At 42.4% G+C, this 19,681-nt stretch overlaps 1 protein-coding gene across 1 annotated transcript in view; it reads right to left on the reverse strand.

Annotated features, from left to right (window-relative positions):
- jarid2b (jumonji, AT rich interactive domain 2b) overlaps nt 1-19,681 on the reverse strand; it is a 103,652-nt gene that overhangs the window by 17,000 nt on the left and 66,971 nt on the right. Inside the window, exons 4-5 of the mRNA XM_054606065.1 lie at nt 12,922-13,145; nt 2,538-2,753 (exon numbers count right to left, since the gene is read on the reverse strand). Coding sequence (XP_054462040.1) covers nt 2,538-2,753; nt 12,922-13,145 — 440 coding nt within the window. The remainder of the gene's footprint in view (nt 1-2,537; nt 2,754-12,921; nt 13,146-19,681) is intronic.

Below are 19,681 nucleotides of genomic sequence, written 5' to 3' on the forward strand. Positions count from 1 at the left end.
AAACATAGGAGTGACAGCGTCTTGGCTAACATATAGTGCGCAATCAGTAAAATATGCATGATTTAAGGTGTGCATGAAAACGTCTTTATACTGCATGTCAATGAACCTGTTCAAAATGGACGTAGACTTCTCCAACCCCCGGGGATGATGTTAAACAGGTCGAACGGGAGCGAGGTAATTAACACACACACATTCAATAGCTCCCTCTTCAGCTTTTACGAGTCTCAATTTAAAGTTTTAATGGCGTCTTAGTATCAACATGCTGTATGGAAAGAACGACAGGAGGCCGAGGCACAAACACACGGGAGCGTCCACAGCACACACGCAATGCACAACATGACTATATGTGTGCGCATTTGTGAACATCAGTGCACGACGATGCGTGTATGTGCTGTACTGTATGTGTGTATCCAGTCATAACCATAAGTGAGCGCCTGCGGGTCTCTCGGGCCGCCGGCTCTAAGAAAAATGAGAGAAATCCTGACATTTTGTGAAGTGAGCTAAGCAAGATATGAAGTCCAATAAAAGCCGTTTAATTTAGCTATGTCAACATGGCACATGGCCGAGTGGGAGAGAGAGAGAGGCGGAGAGACGGCGGGCTGATGAATGGCCTACAATGTAGGGCCTTTCCTGTCTCTCTTTACCTCCCAGAATAAAATGTTTCGCTCTCCTTCACTAATTCTATTTCTCCTATTCCTCGACCATTCCTCCCTCCTCCCACCTCCTCTCTCTCTCTCTCCTCCTCTTCCCTAAGAGCCCATATAACCCTGCTCCCGCTGGAGAGTGGCCCAAGCTGCGTATTAAAGTGTCACGCTTGACGCCAAACTTAAAACCACAAAATACACTGAGGAGTGTGTGTGTGTTGGTCTATCGTTGTGTGTGTGTGTGTGTGTGCGCCTGATACCCAACGCAGCACAAATTCTGTCTCAACACTGGAGCAGTGACCCAGTCTTGACTGTGCGTGTGTGTGAACACTAATGTGTGTAAACGTCTGTTTCTGTGTCCTTAACCCTCTCATCTCGATTGTTCCCTACAAAGTCTATCTGCCTATTTCCCTCTTATCTATGTATTTAGCATATCACAGTGAAGGCGCCGAGCTGCTTTGCAAACAGTGTTGGTATACGAGATAAGAGGGGAGGCTAAGCTGTAGCTGCAGCACACAACAAGCCTGGATTTGTTCAAACAGGTTTCACTTTCCTAGTCCGTGCTCCTTATACAGATTAAGTGCATGTGTATCTACAGATGTTCATAAAAAGGACGAGAGAGAGGTGTATGTATCCACTGCACAGTTCTCCAAGAGTTTATTTCCAACAAATCTATGGACCTCTCTCTCCCTCTTTCTCTCTTAATCCAGACCAGTCTCTCTCCTCCTCCACATTCCACTCGAGAGGATGACAGAGGAAAGAGCTGAGCAAAGCTTTCACCTTTTGAACCTTACTGGCAGCGATTCTACAGACTAAGGGAGGGAGGGAGAGTGTCAGGGAGGGCGAAAAGAAGGGAACCATAAAATCCAGCCGTTGTTTTGTGGGGAAACGCCTGGCCGGAAGGATTGTGTGTCTCTAAAGTCTGCCAGGAAGGGAGGGCCTCCAGGTTAAAATCATTTCTCTATTGCTTTGTAAAAAAAAAATCTCTAGGAGCATTATTATGGATTCTATGAAATGAGTTCATACACTGCAAAAATCTTATCAATTTGAATGTCTTAAAAGCCTGATATTCTTAATGAACATACAAATAAACAATCACTTATTAAGATGCAGTGTACTTGTTTTTATAGTCATCTATCTTGGGATTTGGAGTGAGTCTCCTCTGATGGGCTCAGTTGCATGCACGCAATTCCCTAAATGTTGTGCACAAGTGTGTGTATGTGTATTCATCCGAATGTCTACGTGCCCCAAGGGGTGTACGTATGCTGTCACTGCGCTCAATGTGTGTGTGTGTGTGTGTGTCGAGGGCCCCGGCCAGCTGTTACAGTGCGTGCATAAACACCTTGTTAGGGCTTAGCAAGCTAAGTGTTAATTGGGGTGGAAAGAGTTGATGTGCAGCTCTGCTGTCCCATGTGACTTTCCCTGTCTCTGCAGTGGAAAAGAAGAGCGCAAACTTGGGCAATTGCTCCCGTTCACACACAGAAACAAGCACTACTACTCTGTCCACACTGTCCCATGACTCATTCTCTGCTCCTGTTTGGCCAGTATAAGTATTTCTCTTCGTCTCTCCAAATCATTTTTTTTTCCCTTCCAAAAATGGATCTTTCCATTCCTCTCTAGTTATTCTACTGGTGCATCATCCTTCAATCTTCTTCTTTCGTTCCCCTCACCTCCCTCTTCATCATTCTCTCTCTCAGAGTGCCCTTTCTTTTTCTGTTTTTCTACCATCAACTCCTTCTTCTCCTCCTCAGCTGGCAAACAACGGCAGGATCTCAAAACAAAACAGCCAAACTGCTCCTCTTCATGAATCCATTTCCCATAAAGCTCTGTGAATATGTAGGAAAGAAGTTAACTCTATTCATGCTTATTTGCGAGCTCTTGTCCCGTCCTTACCGTGCCCGTTGAGTGGCTGCCTGGTGGGGATCTTGCCCTTGCGGGGTGTCGAGTGGCAGGAGGAGGAGGCCGACGCTTGGCTGTTGCTTACCCCACCCTGAGAGTGGATCCCACCTCCGTTCCTCACCTCCTCCTCCTCCTCCTCATCATCCTCCAGGTCCTCCTCTTCCTGGGAGCTTCCGAAGTAGGCCATGTTGTTGGGCAGGGCCGATGAACCTGAGTGCAGAGAGGTGTAGGAAACAAGGAGAAAGGGTACAGAGAGAGGGGGAGATGAATAATAAAGAGGTAGGTTGGGGGAGGAGGGAGAGCAAGGAAAAGAAAAGGGAAATAATTACAACATGAATTATGAGACAGGCACTAAAAAAACAGAGCTTTACCGTAATTATGTCAGTCCACTTTCAACTCAACACCTTTTTTTGTTGAGCAATCCACGTATGGAAAAAAAAAATCTCTCTTTTTTTCATTCAAATCTCTGAAATTACAGATGAATCGACATCAATATGTGAGCAGTGAAATATTAATGTAAAAATAGAAGTTGCTAAAGCATTTGTGAATAATGGTGATTGTGCTGCTGTTTTTTTTTCATCTGTCATTATCCCAGCTGGTGGCCTATTGAAGCGCTGTAAACTGCTCTGCACATAGCGGCTCCATTGTTGCATTCGCACGCAGACTAAAACACACAAACATAAGGACACGCACAGCACAATTTTGGAATGCTATGCAAAGGGATGACAGTTTCACTTAAACAGCATGTATAGTGCATCTAAATCAGGCTAAACCTCTATTATCTTTAGAATCACTTCTTAAATCTGATATCTATGGATTTACCATTTACCTACTGACCTTTTCCTTTATTTCTTGTGTTTAGTGCAGAAGGAGAAGGAGGGGAAGACGAGCAACGTATTCTGATGACTAGAACTGAAGCAGAGCGCCGTGAGCATGTAACAGGCCGTCTTTCCACTCTCTACTCTTGACGCTGACAGTTTTATTGAGACGCACATATACCGTACATGTGCTCTGTAAAAGAGTTACTTTAGAAAACCAAACCGTCACTGCTGAGCTAATCCAAAATCTGCCGCTTTCACTCTTCTAAACACGATTACTGTCAAACCCTCCCCCATATTGGAGAAGAATGTCAACATTCCCTCTCTTCCTGTTTTCTGTCACACTCGATCACTTTCTTTGTCATCTCTGAGAAATCTAGCTCAATATGTGCTGGAGGGAGGATCATGGTGTTTGGCAGTGGCTAGCCTATAATGTTACGTCAGTTAGCTGAATGTAGACACACACTCTCATAAAAGGTCATAAAGCCTAAAGCTATGTTATTAAATCTCATAATGTTGCTCTCGTAAATCAGTGTGCAAACAGGTGCTCTACTCATAGTAATGCAGTAATAAAAAAAAAACTAAGGCAGGCTTGTAGTGTAGCAGTAACGACTGGCATCCATAGTGTGCCTTGGTGTGCTTCCAGAAACAACATCAAAATCTTCTCAGCACTAGGCTGATCTTTGCCACGAATGAAACAACAGACCAGGAGAACGCTTCATAGCTTCTGAGTGCGTTTGTTTTTACAGCTAGCTTCTGAATTGACTTCCACCAGAGGAGCTAGCTCTGCAAGGCCAGCGTAAAGAAGAGAGAAGATTTCTGTAACCATCAGCCTTCCCTTTATACATACACCACTGTTTCTTTATTGTTATCCATGTACTTCCTCAATTACAGAAGCCTGTGTATGTGCCTGCCTGGATGTGTGACCAGAAAGGGTAGGCAAAGTTGGCGAAATTGGAAAAAAATATTTTCGATCTGTACAATTAGGCTTTGAAATGTTTAAACTGTGTGTTTGGGATTATTGATTTAAAGTTAACTGGAATGTGTGGTTATGCAACATCATGATAGATTTGATTAGATTGAGTCGTTTACGAACAGGAAACTGTGGATTTTATGAATCCTTTATAAATCGATTGCATAGCATGAGCAACTACTGGGGTTTTTATTACATTTAAAAGGGGCTAGTTTTTCAAAGGGCATTAATGGGAAGCAATGGATGATTATAAGTCAATTAAAAGAATGTTAAGCCTCTGAAAAAAGCTGAATTTAACTAGCCTGCATTAAGCTATACAGAGCTCTTAAAATTACAGAGTGAATTAGGAATTAGCCGGGCCAATTATTTAATTAGTACTCTTGTTTTGCAGGGTGCAGAATACTTATCTTATATTTTACACATTCAATACTTTATTAATGGGCTTAATACACATGTAGAGATAACACAAGTATGACATGAATATATCTTAATACATATTAGAACAAGATATAAATTAGCAGCAAGACTTCACAATTACTTTGCAAGGTCCTTATTTGGACATATTTGGAATAAATGAATGGTTGATATTTAGTAACCAGTCTTTTGTAATCAATATGTGTGCACCATCACACAAACACATTTAAACTGCAAGTGGACAATGGAGCTTGGCTTGGAAACATTTGTGTGTAAGTGTGTATGCATGCATAAATTACACTGTTTTTAAGACAGGGCTTTCCTAATGACAAAGAAAGGAACTTTTACAGTTTAAAGGGATAGTTTGGATTATTTTAAGTAGGGTTGTACAAGGTACTTATCTATAGTCAGTGTTTTACCTACAGTAGATGGCGCTCTGGGAGCAAAGCAATGTACTGCTGAGGACAGGAAAGCAGCAGAATGTGTTTTACCCACATGACAAAAAGGCCAACTTAAAATATTTTCTGACATGAACTGAACTGAAAGTGGAACTTATCTCTACTGTTTTTGTAGAGTGCTGCAGGGATGACGTACGGCCAACCCAAGAACTTAGCATCGCACTGGTTACCTCGTCAATAAGCCAACTATCCCTTTAGCTGCTGCTATTTAGCACCATGCAGACATAGTACCATTGGATACTGAAGTATGCTGCTTTAAATAGCCTACACTACAGAGTAAAGTAGGAAAATAAGAAAAGAAAGTCCTTAAGGGAACACTGGAGCGTGAAAGCTAGAAAATCTCTTATTTTCCTTCCAACCAACTGCTGCAAGTCACCTTCTTAAAATGACGTTGATTTGATATATTACTCTCTGCTTTTATGATGTGAAAATAAAACAATAAACATATTGAAATAATTATTTCAAATTTATTTTCTAAAGCATAGGCTACATCTTTGAACAGAGATTAATTCACATTTTAGTGCACTAACAACTATTAATGGCCAGCCGGGGGACCTGTGGTTACCACATGTCACGTCGCATTTATTTTGAAAGCTCAGTTTAAATTTCATTCTCGTATCAAAGCTTTTTCAAAACAGAAAAAAAAACAGAGCCTGGTAATAATAAATCTGGTTGTGCCTTGGATCACACTTCTCACTCAGCAGCTCTGCCAGTTTCTAATTATCTCCTCAGAGAGCCAGAGAAAATCTGTACTAGCAGCAGATTCCCAGACCGATTGTAATGGAGTTTTACCTGCTCTATTTAACTTCTAAAAGGAGATCTGCAGCGAAAAAAGTAACTATTCAACAACAGTGAAATATGGCTTTAATCCATAGTAACCTACATGTTAAGGCCACATTGTAAGGCCCGATTCTTTGCAGGCAGGCCCCTGGCCAGTGTGTGTTTATGGTTTCTTGGCTCACAGCATCTTAAGAGGGATGCAGACAATTATAATAGGTTGAACCCTTGTAGCTGTGCCATTTGTAGCAAAGTACAATCTTCTGGCTTTTAACCAGCGGATCAGCCCTCGGAAGTTGGGTGACCGCAGCACACATATAAACCCGCAGATACAAAAAGCTACACACAAGCACCTAAGGACGAACACACATACACACACAAACAACACCCCACACGGACACCTCGTTTATCTTGGCGACAGAGCAAACGCTCCTCTCTTAGACCAAACAAACACACAGAGGCGGTACACACACACACACACGACCCAATCAGCTTCTAATGACTTGCTTCATTAGCTAAATGGCTGTAATTTACTGCTCTGAACAGGGGTCAGAGGGCCAATGGCAAACAGACCACAGGGGCACCCGGGGGTAGAAATGGAGGGAGGAGTGTGTTTGCTTGGGAGTGCAGGAAAGTGGAGAGGAAAATGTTGAAATATATTATAAGAAGTGTGTGTGCACCTTAACATTACTTCTGGGAACCAGTTTAACAGGGTAGCTTACAGGATTTGGAAAGAAAAGCAATCATTCATTCACTTTTATGGTTAGACAACAGATTCAGAGTAGAACCTGAAAAGAGGAAGGGAGATGGAGCAGACTGTGAAAGTGAAAAAGAAAATATGAGAGATGGGGAAATGGTTTTTTTAAGGTTGCAGGAAGAAGCAGAACGGTAGAAGACAAGGACCAGTCATCAGACGGGAACAGATGTAACAACAGCAAAAATCTAATATATTCAAGATCTTTAAAATGAGACTGTCTAGGAATTTTGGAGAGAGGGAGACGGGTGGGGACACAAAGACAGACATACAGAGCCAGCCTGCCAAACAGATCCAGCAGTCCTTTTAAGACCACTGACATCCCGACTACCGGAGTGGCGGCAGTACCGGAGACCCTGAATCTATCAGCTCAACTCCTAAAAAACACAGAAGAATGCCCATATATACACAAATATATGGTGAAAAAAATCTCAGTCGCTCTCCAAGACCTCAAGCCCAGTCCCCGCCAATTACACCATCTTTTCATCCACCTCATTCTGTGCACAGACAAATCATAATTAGGTCTGAAAGATTCTATTAGAATTGTCATTTTTTAACGGGGCTCTTGGGTGGGTGTTGGGGGAGGAGGGGGGCATAATTACAAACCCCTCCATTCTCTGGCTACCCTCTTTTGTCCCCTTAACTGGAACTGAAACAATGAGGACAATTTAAATAGTCAATCAGGAGGCTTTAGCTGCCATGGGGACATGTGGACGTGCTGACTTAGAACAAAGTGCCACATGTGCGCGCCGGAAGTGTGAGAGCTGTTGTTTAAGTGAAGGTCAGAAAGGAAGAGAACTCCAGGTTCTGTGGCATGGAGCGGAAAGTTATCGTCTACAGCTGAGCTCTGGCAAACTGTTCATTAGTCAAAAGGGGAGAAACAGAAGAATGAGAGAGACTGAGTGAGGTTTAGGGATTACTTCTCCTGATTGACATTTCCTGATGTCAGCAAAAACATTAACCCCCCAATAAATGGCTCTGCACTTGGAGCAGAAAGCAGAATCAGTCGCTGTTGTAAGACCGATTTCTGCGCCATGAGTGACAAGAAAGTCACAACTCTACTTATACAGTTTTCCAGGCTTTAATCAAATAGCAATCATACATTAGAGAAAGAAAAGCACTTTATCCCTGAGGGAAATTCAGTTGTCACAGAAACAATGCACTAGAGAGACACATGAGTAGCTGTCAGGCTTGAAATTCTATTCCCTGTGAGAGAAAATGTGCTCCTAGTTAAGCCGGATTCTTAGACAATAAAAATAACATCAAACAGAATCAAATATAACAATGTTGCTACAAATATAGAGGTCCCGAGCACAGTTCCCAGCACTGGCAGTCTTTTCTACAAAAACAGATGTGAAAAATCCACATTTTGTCTCGTGTAATCACGTACTAAGAACTTGAGGTCTTTAGTTCACTAGGTCAGGGCTGCGAGGTTATGCAAGCAGAGCAGAGAAACTGGACTCGCTGAACCTGAGAGAGAGGCACCACACTGGGGCTGGCAGGCATGGAAGAAGGCCCAGAGGGCAATGAGGTAAACACGGGGGTGGTGTGCATGTACGCATACTGGCTCCACGCACACACACACACAAAATCACAAATAAAATCACACTCCTGGAAATGAATCTTATGTAAGAGACTCATTTCCAGGAGTGGGTGTGCAGACGGTTATTCATTTACACCCTAATCTATTCTTATCTCATCTATGTCAATGTGTATACTGTGTGTGCCTGTGTATTTGTGTCTCAGTGAGAACTAACTTCTTTCCAGAATGCATAATACAAACAATGCCTGATATTTACTGATGAATATTGAAAAGATGCACAAAAACATTAAGTTAGGGAGCAACCAATACCACTTAAAAAGCTTACATGTAGTTTAAATCAATGATAGCAATCATTCCTGAAAGATCGTGCTGTTTACTTAAATAGTGGGTATCTCAGTTTGGAATCAATCCAATTGGATGACTTGTAAAACTAAGCCCCGTTCTGCTCCTGTCAGTGCTGCCCCCAACTGGCCGACCGCATCACTACACCCTCTGTGTTACCAGAGGCAGACGGAGCCAGAGGCAGACTGTCTGGCTACCACCCAAATGGCTTTCTCCATGGATATAAACAGTGCAACTACGGGCCTGGACCACACATAAACACCATTCTGAAAGCACAGGCAAGGACTGAGCACTCAGCTCGTTTGAGTGTGTGTGTGTGTGTATATATGTGTGTGTGTGTGTGTGTGTGTGTGTGTGTGTGTGTGTGTGTGTGTGTGTGTGTGTGTTTTTGTAGGTTTGCCGGAGAGGGAGATGAGCAGTGAGATAAATACAGAGTATGGGCCCTAGACAGCGTGGGTGGTGAGCATACATGATGTGCATCCTTCCACACACAGAAATCTTGTTTTTTACTTCTCTGTCCGGTTACTCCCACGTTGAATCAGGATCATCCTTAATGTGTGTGTCCGTGTGTGTGACAATAAAATGTCGTCTATTACAAACTTGGATGCAAATAAACATGAGTATCATGCAGAATGAAGGAAAACACATTCTGACAGCTACATTAAAGCAGATAAAACAAGTGAGCAACAAAAAAGAAACAATTGTTGTGAAAGCTGAACTCGTTTCACGCCACATTGTGACATCGCAACTTAAAAGGGACAGTTCACCCCAAATTCAAAAATACATATTTTGCCTCTTTACTGCAGAGCTTTTTATCAATCAGATTGTTTTGGTGTGAGTTGCCTAGCTTTGGACGATATCGCCTCTAGTAAGGAATGCCTTCTCTCGGCTATTATGGGACTATAAGGCACTCGGCTTGTGGTGCTCAAAGCACTAAAAAACTACAAATACATTTGAAAAACTTAATAGCAATCTCTCTTTACAGAAATAATGACCCAGTTAATCAAGATAATCCACAGAACTTTAGTGAGCAGTTTCATGTAGGAACTATTTTGTTTCAACCATAGTTCCTACATGAAGCTGCTCAATAGAACAATTTGTGTTTTTGATTTTGTCCTTTTAAGTGGTAATTTCACAATAGGGAGTGACAGAGTTCTTTTTTTGTTGCTGACTTTACAGCTTCAGATCCATCACGTTTTAACTGCTTTTATGTAGCCGTCAGAATGAGTCATGATAGAAGCATTTTGGGGCTGAATGCGTAATGTTTACCAGATAAGAAAAGCAAACACTGCCATGGGTGTGTGGGTGTGTCTGTATAAACACTGTGAACGTTTGACCCGGGACAGATCCCAGAAATCACCACTGATTGGGTTTTAGGGTAGAAATGTTGCTAAATGTACCGTTATTGCTGTAAAAATAAGTCCACATCAAACTGAAAAGAAAGAATTAGGGAGATAATGGATTGGAGTTTTCCATAATATAGCTAGAGATCCTGTCTAAGGGATTTTGGTAGCAGACATGAAGCAGCCAAATGTGTGTGGTGGTCAGATCACCAGAGAGACATGTATCAAGATCTTAAAGGGTATTTGGGGTTTCGGACCGTATCAAAGACTTGAGTCCCTTTGAGAAGATTAACCAGGCTAACACGGTTGTCCTCATAGACTGTGTCTCATCATATACCCAGGATGCTGCGTGTGTGTGTGTGTGTGTGTGTATATATACACACAGGCTAACACGCACACATGCGGGAGACACAGGAGATAAGCAGGACATCAGCGGCGAGCATGGATTTGCACTCACGCACACGCTTCAACACACACAAACATCCACTGACACACAACCTCAAGGGCTGTGCTGACATTCTCCCATGTCCTTCTGTTGGTAAGGGTCCCTGCATATGGGTCACATGAGAGGCCAAGGGGAAAAACAGAGCCCGCACAGGAAAATGTCATCCTCGCAGCACGGTTAGTTAGTAGACACACACACACACACACACACACACACACACACACACACATGCATATACACACACAGAGTTAAACTGGATCTATAAATACAACAGTAAAGCAGGGAGCGGCGGAGTGAAAAAAGCCCAGTGGAAAACCATCCAATCATTAGCTTAGCAGCCTAGCTCTAAAATTAGCAATAGCAGCGCAGTAGAGAACAGCAGACCTTGCACGCACACAGAGACAACAAAAAAATAAAAAAATCAGCTTGCAAAGCACCATTCCTAACCTTAATTATAAAGAGAGAAAGCAGCAAAACTGAGTCAGGACCAGCCACCTACACCTCATTAGTCTACCGCTCCACATGGAAGGCTGGAGTTAGTTTAGCACCAAGAGCTCAGAATAATCTCAACTTCAAAGTATATGGGACATTATATCATTAGCCTATGGACCATCCTGGCCTATATATGCAAATCAAAGCCCCCTCTCACCAAAGGCTTCATTTGATTTTTAGCAACCTCCAATTATGCGTTCTTGAATGAGCCCTGTGAGGTTAAAATGGCGTTCCATAAAGGGAGCATTCTCGTAGAATAGCAACGTATAGCCATCACGTCTCGACAGACTTGAATCTAAATTCGACTCCCCTGAGTCTTTAGCCTACTTTGTAAGACGGGCAGAGGTTAATGATGATAACGGTAAATTAATCTGAAGCGAGGGGTTTTGTCTTCCAAATGAGTTAATTCTGGCTGTGAGGACATGTTTAAGAAAAAGGAGAGTGAGATATTTAACGAAGGATAAAATGAAGATAGCAAAGAGAAGTCACGACCAAGGTTGTTTGAAAAGAATGGCCTTAAACTTCTTTTTTATTATTCAGGCCTTGAATGAGTCACTCCCTCGCTCTTTTAAGAGGGTTATTTGAGATGGCCATAAATGTAAGGTAGAGTTTATGATTAATGAAGTGTCCTGTGAAGGGTCATTGAGCTTCCTTACATCCTATGTACAAGTCTACATATATAAAAGACAGGTAGTGGAGCGAGAATGGTGTTGTTCAACACGTCCATTTTACCTCATAAAATCAGCACAGGGAGAAACTAGGAGCAAGCAATTAATTATCTATATAGATAATTTAGAAAGCATACATGATGTCTGTTTCATAGAAGTTAAAACAATTTACAGCATATTTCTGCCCCTGTGATCGCTATGGTTTATTTTTAATTCGAGTGCTTGTTGTGAATGTTATATCAATGTTGAATCTTAAAATGTCGCTCTCTTTTTCTTCTAAGGAAGAGGATTCATAGATTGGGTCTTGAAACTTCTTTAAACTTTCTAAGAAAATAAGCAGAACTTTGGCTCTTTAGCAGAGGAGAAACTTTTTGCAGTGTCTTGGCAGCGGACTAGCCCTCTCTGTTTGCTTGCCAACAGAGCATGGATCATAAGTAACAAGAAGCCTTCATTAACTACAGAAGAAAAGAGAACACGACTTGTGAAATTCCTGTTGAAGGGGGTTTAATTTGAGGGACTGTACACACACACACGCACACGCACACACACACACACGCACACACACACCTCTTACTCTGCTGCTAATTACTCTGTCGTTTTTACAGTTCACTTGACATGGAAGGTGCTACATAGTGTCGGTGAACCTGTGTAGTTTTTGTAGTGTGGGGCGTGTGACTGTGTGAGTACTATGTGCACCAACAGCTGCTGTGGTAGAGGGTGATAGGCAGGGTGTTAAAGAGACAGATAGTTGTTGAAAGGTGGGAGGGGGAGATGTGTAAGCTGATGAAATGCAGGATAATCTTAGCCTTAGGCAAGTACAAAGTTATTTGCAGCATGTGTGTGTGCGGTTATGTGTGTGTGCGGTTATGTGTGTGTGTATGAGTGAGTGGAGGGTGATCAAAACCTGACTTAACAAAACTTAATATATGTGCTCTTGAATTGCCTTTGCGTCTTTATGTGCATGTGTGTCTAAAATGTGTTTAACCAAAAGTTCAGGTTTCCCTTTAAGCCTTCATATGAGACGAGCCATCTCAGCACTGGGCTGCATATATGCTTTGACAGGTCTTGGAAATGCTGGGTGTGTACATAAGCTTTCAACTAGAAGCTTAAATAGTGTAGGCCTATCCAAAGACAGCCAAACAGTAGCAAACTGTTGTCCAGCCTCAGAATCAATATGTAGTTTGGCTTTCTAGCAGAAACCCCGTGTCCTGGACGTGCATTCAAACCTGTAATATTAAAAGCAAGACATATCTGCAGCTTCCTTGTTCAACAAACATCCCGGTGTGCCTACCGCTGGTTGTGGGTCTGCATGTAATTACGCCTCCATCTGCTCCGTTCTGCTCCGTCTTACCTCTGAGGCAAAGGAAGGTCAGAAAGTCCTCCGTCTTGGGCTTGCGTCTGGACAGGTCCTGAATGGACAAGGACAGGGATGATGAGGAGAGCGATGACAGGGACGTGGAGGGCACAGTGGCCAGGGCGGTGGTCAGGCTGCCTGGGTCAGCTACCTTGACGGGCGTGGTGCTCGGCGAGTTGGGCTGCGACTGGGCGAACTTCCTCTGGGCCTGGAGCCGAGGTCTGAGAGGGAAAATAAACGAGAAAGTAGGAGAGAGTAAGTAACTGATATGAATTATTTGATTACAGCTAAACACCCCAGTGTCTACTCCACAGCGGTGGGCCACTACGACAAAGAGACAGCCGCGACTGTTTAAGATAACAGGAAAGTTAATACTTTTAATCAGATTTTATGTTCACATAAAAATATGCACCACAGCGCTTATATGCAAGATAAATCACATTAACTTCAAACAATCAAATACAATCATACATTGGTAGAAATCATGAACACATGCGCAGACACCACTACGTTAGCACAGTGTAGCAACAGTATTGTACACTCGCCAAGTAATCTATCCGTATCTATCTCAACGGAATACAAAGTAGTATGAAGCCGTTTAAAATCACTTTTTGCTTTTTTACATGCATGAACACACGTACTCTCATCGTTGTCATTACTGTGGACCAATGGCCATTGTCTCACTGTAGAGTGGATTGCTGAAACAATTACCCCGCAGTGAAGAATTGATCACCTTTGCGTGTCAGCATTTGCACATTATTCCAGAGAGGAGTGGGTGTGAGGCCATCACAGATGTGCAGATACCCACACACTCCCCAGATCACATGGTCATTCAGTGAGTGTTGGTACTTTTGCATGTAAATTAGTGTATTTACCTTTACAAAAAACACATGTAGTTACTGTTGAGGGGAAGCACTGAGTGAAAGATAATTAAGCTGCCCAACAACGAGTTCCTTCATCTCTCTGTATCTCCGTCTGTCACTCTTTCTCATTTACTTCCTTCTCACCTTTCCACCATTATATTTTCTCCTTTTTCTCTTTCTCTATGTTGCGCTTATTATCTTCTGCGGTGCACAAAGCCTTTGAGATGTCGCTCTCATTTTTCTCTCTGCTTGTCTCTTTTCTCTCTTTATTTCACAGTGTGTGTCAGTGGAGGCAAGGGAAGGAGGAGAATATTAAAGAAGTGGCTGTCTGAGAGAAAGCCATGGACCTTACCCGTCACATCACCACCCTTACGACACACACATCTGGGTGTGGACACTAACTCTCACACATTTAATATTTAGGCACATGCCTAACCATAACCACTACTAGCCTAACCTTTCTATTATATAATATATACTAGAACCCAAACCTAACCTTATCTTAACCTTAAACCAAGTCTTCCCCCTAAAATGTAATGATTTATGTTACGGGGACATGCATTTTTTTCTCCAAACGGGAGTCGGGTCCCCACAAGACTGGTAAAACTGGCACACACACACACACATACACAGTCCTAGACTACCAGGGGCCACATGAACCGGCAAGTGGCCTCAATCGATTAGTGCTGCTGTGTGTGTGAGAAGGACAGAGAGCTCTGTTGGAAGCAATGTGATATCCTGGTATTATTTGTCAATTTTCCATGGACCCGATTAAAGTGAGGGAAGATAGGATCATGTCTGGAGAACACCCACAATGCATTTGGTGCAGAGCTCCGATTACACTTCAATCAGAGAACAGTGTGGTGTCAAAACGTGTCAATTTCCCGCCGTGACATGGGTTTAAGCTCAATATGTGAGAAATTGAGAGATGATTGCACGCACATTGCCAAAGCGCTGCATTTGATGTGAGGTGTGAGAAAACTGAACAAACATTTGTTTGCACACGCCCGGTTTGTTTACAATCAAACACTCTGTAAACAAAGACTGTGACCAGCTTATAAGTTGGAATTCAATAGTACACAAAAGCGATCGGCAATTACACAAATCTAATTGTTTTCGACTTTGAGTCTGCAAAACATCCACCATACTCATCGTTCGAGGAATTTTCTCTCTGCACACAAAACATACAGACTTTTAGTCTCAAAATAAATGTGGCAGTGAAAAGTTCAATCACTCATTTTACTGAATAGAATGGATTATAGTGCTGCCTTATTTCAACATTCACTTAAAAGCTAGGTGCGTAGAGGATGTACCGTTTTCCCATGGTATTACAGAACAAAGAACATGTCAATTCAACAGGCAAAACTGCACAATGAGGAAAGGTGTCACTTCACACACAGCGGTGATTTACTTGCAGAATGTGGAGAAAAAAGGGACACAGGCAAGAAGGCAGCACATTAACGTAATGTTAAGTATAAAGATACAACCAGAGAATGGAAGAGAGAAAGAAAAACTAACCAATTAAAAGAATAGGTAGTAAATGAAACAGACAAATGTAGTGAAAATCATAACCCATTCAAAGCCAGTCAGAAGGCTTCAACATCGGGGGATCAGAGTACACTTGACCACGAGCAGCGCATGATCTCATCGTCTAAACTGCACATCCATGAGTAATAACACAGGAAGGCCGGCAAGATGTTTGTTTGCATGGGCTTAGGATCTTGTGATTGGGTATTGCCTCTCCATACTGTAGCAACAACATAAACAAATGTAACATTGATGTTGATGCAAGTGTAATCTGGTACGGAGCAACATTACTTATGTGAAAGCTGAGAGGTGGGGGAGTGGAGAGAGGAGGCAACCGTACATGGGCGCAGTGCGAATCTATCGTACCTAATATGAAAACGTCGTTACAGAAGAAGAGTGGAACAAACAGCTAGAAAGACAAAGGATGAGACAGGTGTCAGATAAACACAATCATCATGCTCATTTCACACGTCCACATCCGCTGGGGTGGCATTTGTTGTTGCTTGACCTGTGGGACTCAACATGTATAGAAACAAATGCAAACACTTCCACATAAGCACACATGAGAAGAGACAAAACCAAAAAAAGATACTTATACCCCTGCCTACCCAACTTTAAGTCTGTCCTGAAAAATTGACCTTTTCACACACACCATAATAAAACTCTACCTCGTGTTGTGAACACTTAGAAAACGGAAGTACGGAAAGGGATGAGGCCAAAGCCGGAAAGTGAGATGAAGTTATGGAAAGAATGTGCAGATGGACGCTGGACGCAGGGCGGTTTGCGTAACCCCAAAACTGGGAAATGCATAGTGTGTGACAAGAAGATACGTGATGGAGAAGGGAAGGAAATTAGAGAAAAGGAAAGACACATATATACACAGAGAGTTCAGTCATTTTAATGTCACCCTGTCCATTTAGGCATTTTGGCAAATTGCATACCGTGCACACATTTATAGACTATTTAACACATAAGCAGACACATTAAACATTATGGAAAAATTAAAATGTGTCCGTTCAATTTGTTCTATAAGCTAAATATCTAAAAGTTACAATAAAAAAGTTGCAACTACTTCAAGCTAAATGCAGAGACTATCCTCTTTTCGACCTCCTTTTAGAGATCCTTCATTTTGTACTTCTAACATGCTCAAAATTTAACTCAAATTGGAAAAAAGTTTCAGCTTCGGTGTTTATCTACTGTATGAATAAATGTGTGCCTTTAGAATTTAATGGATCTTAAAGGAAGAACTGTTTGTTACACACGCAAAACTTTCACTTTATGACACCAATATATCAATAGTCATTTTAAATGAATAAGAATGTCTTAATGCACAGCAAAACTTTAGTGTGGTCGTGTGGGAACACCTGTATGTGTGCATGGCTGCGTAGCTGTTGCTATGCTAATGCAAGGTTCAAATGTGCAGTCACCCAAACCCGTCTCACCATCCAGTGAATTTAATGGTCTGCAATTTAATAGCGCAAATTGGGGAGGGGGGGGCAATGTAGACTAAGCTCAGCTGTGCTATGAACACTTTCAAAACAGTAAGCAGAGACGGGGGCTCTCCGTAAAAGCCTCTTTGGTAAGCCAAAACTCCGGATGGTTTTATTGCTCCAGCTTTAGATAAATAGGATCCTATTTAAGTGCTTGAAAAAAAAAAAAAAAAAAAACGGTGAGATGGAAATGGCAAATTAAAAAAAAGAGAAAAACAGACAACAGAAATAAAGCACAGGCAACTGTGCAAAAGAATGGGGACAGAGACAGATGGGCTAATAAAGCAATGTGCTTACTACATCCTGTCTAGACAGTCAAACAGAGCCTCTTTAGACGGGCCTCAGGTTTCACTTGGACGAGCCTCTGTTATCTGTTACCTATTAACTAACATGGGAGATATGCTGGGGGGCAGTCTGACAATCACTGGAAATACATTTCTGGCTACAGGTAATCTCTATTAATTGGACTAAATTCACTTCATGCACATTTCTCTATTTATTATCAGTTGTCATCTTCTTTCTCTTTTGGAGTGCTAACAGCCAAGATGAGGCTAATAAAAAGGTAATAAAAACAGATCTGCTTCACTGATGGTGTGATAATGAAGGGTCTGGCAGTGAATCCACAGGCGGAGGACTGGATAAATAAAAACCCCTCTCACTTTAAGTTACGAAAACTGCAAATTCAGTAACAAGTAATTACTATAAAGATGACAGAGAGCCCTCTTCCTTGTAAACTGTGCCCAGGTGGCCAAACAGAATTACGGTTTTCATCACCGTTAAGAGCGTAAGGAAATCAGATCATGGAAACAATTATAGTAACAAGTGGTTAACTCATTTGTCCAGATTCATATGAAATTATGGATCGTCCCCAAAGTTTGGCCAATTTGTCAATGCTGAGCCACATGTCTTTAGTAGTATCAGCATGGGAACAATTTGCAATGACATGACTTGTGCTGCCACTGTGCTATGGGCTCAGTGGTAACATGAGCCTCTGTCTTAGCCCTCTGTCTGCCCACATGAGGGCTGCCGGAGTGGGAGTGAGTGTGTCAGCCACGGTACACTATGTTCCCCAGCGTGTTGAGCTGTAGTATACTCATTGGTGTAGTGCCATGGCAGGTAAGTGAAGCTTACAAGAGTAAAATTAGACTTTTTGCCCTGAATGAGAGGAGGTCTGTAGAGACACAGGGAGGGGAAAAAAGAGGAAACAGAGATCCAATAGCGGAAGAATCAGCTCAGAGATTACAGCAGGATGTCCCCATTCATCCCTTTCTAATCCACCTTTCATCCATCCCTTCCTCCCTCCATCCATTCCTGCTACCCCCCAGCCGTACCCTTCAAAGGGCTGCTGTAATGTCTAATATTACACATGGCACCGTAGCTGCTAGGGCATTGATTATCTCTGGGAGGGAGACAGAGAGAAAATTTGACGATCCCATCGGCCAGCAATCCCGGGCAAAAAAGGAAGAAGAAAGGGAGTAGATAAAGGGCCATTTGTGATTTCCCTCTAACACATAAAGTAAAGTTAGATGAGAAATGGGAAGGAGGTGGTGATGAAGGGGACAGAGGCACAGAGAGAAAGATGAGCTACAGCTTCTTTAATGTATTTCACTCAGCCGAAGCCGGACCACCGTGTGCTCAGGCAGCACAGTTGTGAACAGCTGACATAGATCTCGTGCACATGGACCCTGTCAATCAAAGACGTCTAGCTCCCCTCTTCAGTCTCAATCGTATCAACACCTTTCCAGCGATGGCCGTTACCATGGGAACTGCCGTGAGGGCAGGACTTGTGGTCATCTCTGTTTATGCTACGAGGGCGTTGGCAAGCGTCCACCCTGCTGAAGTGTCAGTGAGCAAGACACCGTCTACACACTTGATGGGTAACTGACTTCTCCCATTGGAGGGAAGCCAGCAAAACCAGAACTTATCCTTCACACTCAGTCAATGTGTCAAATGTCAGTGAAGGAGAAGACTATCACAAATAGAAACTTCCAACTGGCTCCCTAAACCAGTTTACTGTCAGCCAAAGCACATCGGCAGGGTGCAGAGTGCAAGAAACTAGATGACTAAGCACATGTGTGCACTTAGAGCTGACAACAGCTGATTTATTAAACAGCACTCATTTGTGATTTAAACACTCGTAATAGATGCAAAAATAATACTTTAAATGCCAATTAGGAAGCACTGATAGTTGAAAAAAGCAATCTCACATGCATGTTTGATTTATAGAATAAGCTGCTGGCTCAGCATCTTTCAAATCTTTACGTATATTAAATATTGATAAATGGAGTCCGATGTGTACAAGGACGAGCGATAGAACAGCAGAGGGGACAAACAAAGAGGTTTGACCTTAACAGCATGTTACGGATGACTCCGTTTTAATTGCTCAAGCTTGGAAATTGTTTTTGTATTTTGTATTTGTCACTTGTCTTACTGGGTGAAATCTAGCTTGAAACAAGTTACCAACACCAGATAAGAAGCCTGTGTCTGATTCTATAGTTAGAAATGAAGCCCGATACGCAGGTTTCAATCTAATGTGATGATAATTATTTTGATTATAGGGTAACTTAAAGACAGATTTTTACTTTTACTGCTCCATTTTCACCAAATGTAGCCTCAAAATTAAATCCATTAATGAATTAGTGGATAGAATGAAGCTAAATGACTGGAGACCTTAATGTGAGAAGGCATTTAATGACGTGTGTGTCGGTGCTCCTAAGGTCATATACTACACTGTGTCCCTTGTATACGACGCCCTGGTCCTCCACAGTGAAGGCTTGGCTGTTATGCGTGTCAGTCGCTGTGCGGTTTGGTTTCAGACCTTTGCTGTACCACTGTAACCTGAGATTGGGATAAGGCTGCCAAGTGGAACATGAGCTA

This window comes from Anoplopoma fimbria, chromosome 10 (genome assembly GCF_027596085.1).
Source record: "Anoplopoma fimbria isolate UVic2021 breed Golden Eagle Sablefish chromosome 10, Afim_UVic_2022, whole genome shotgun sequence".
NCBI classification, from domain to species: domain Eukaryota; kingdom Metazoa; phylum Chordata; class Actinopteri; order Perciformes; family Anoplopomatidae; genus Anoplopoma; species Anoplopoma fimbria.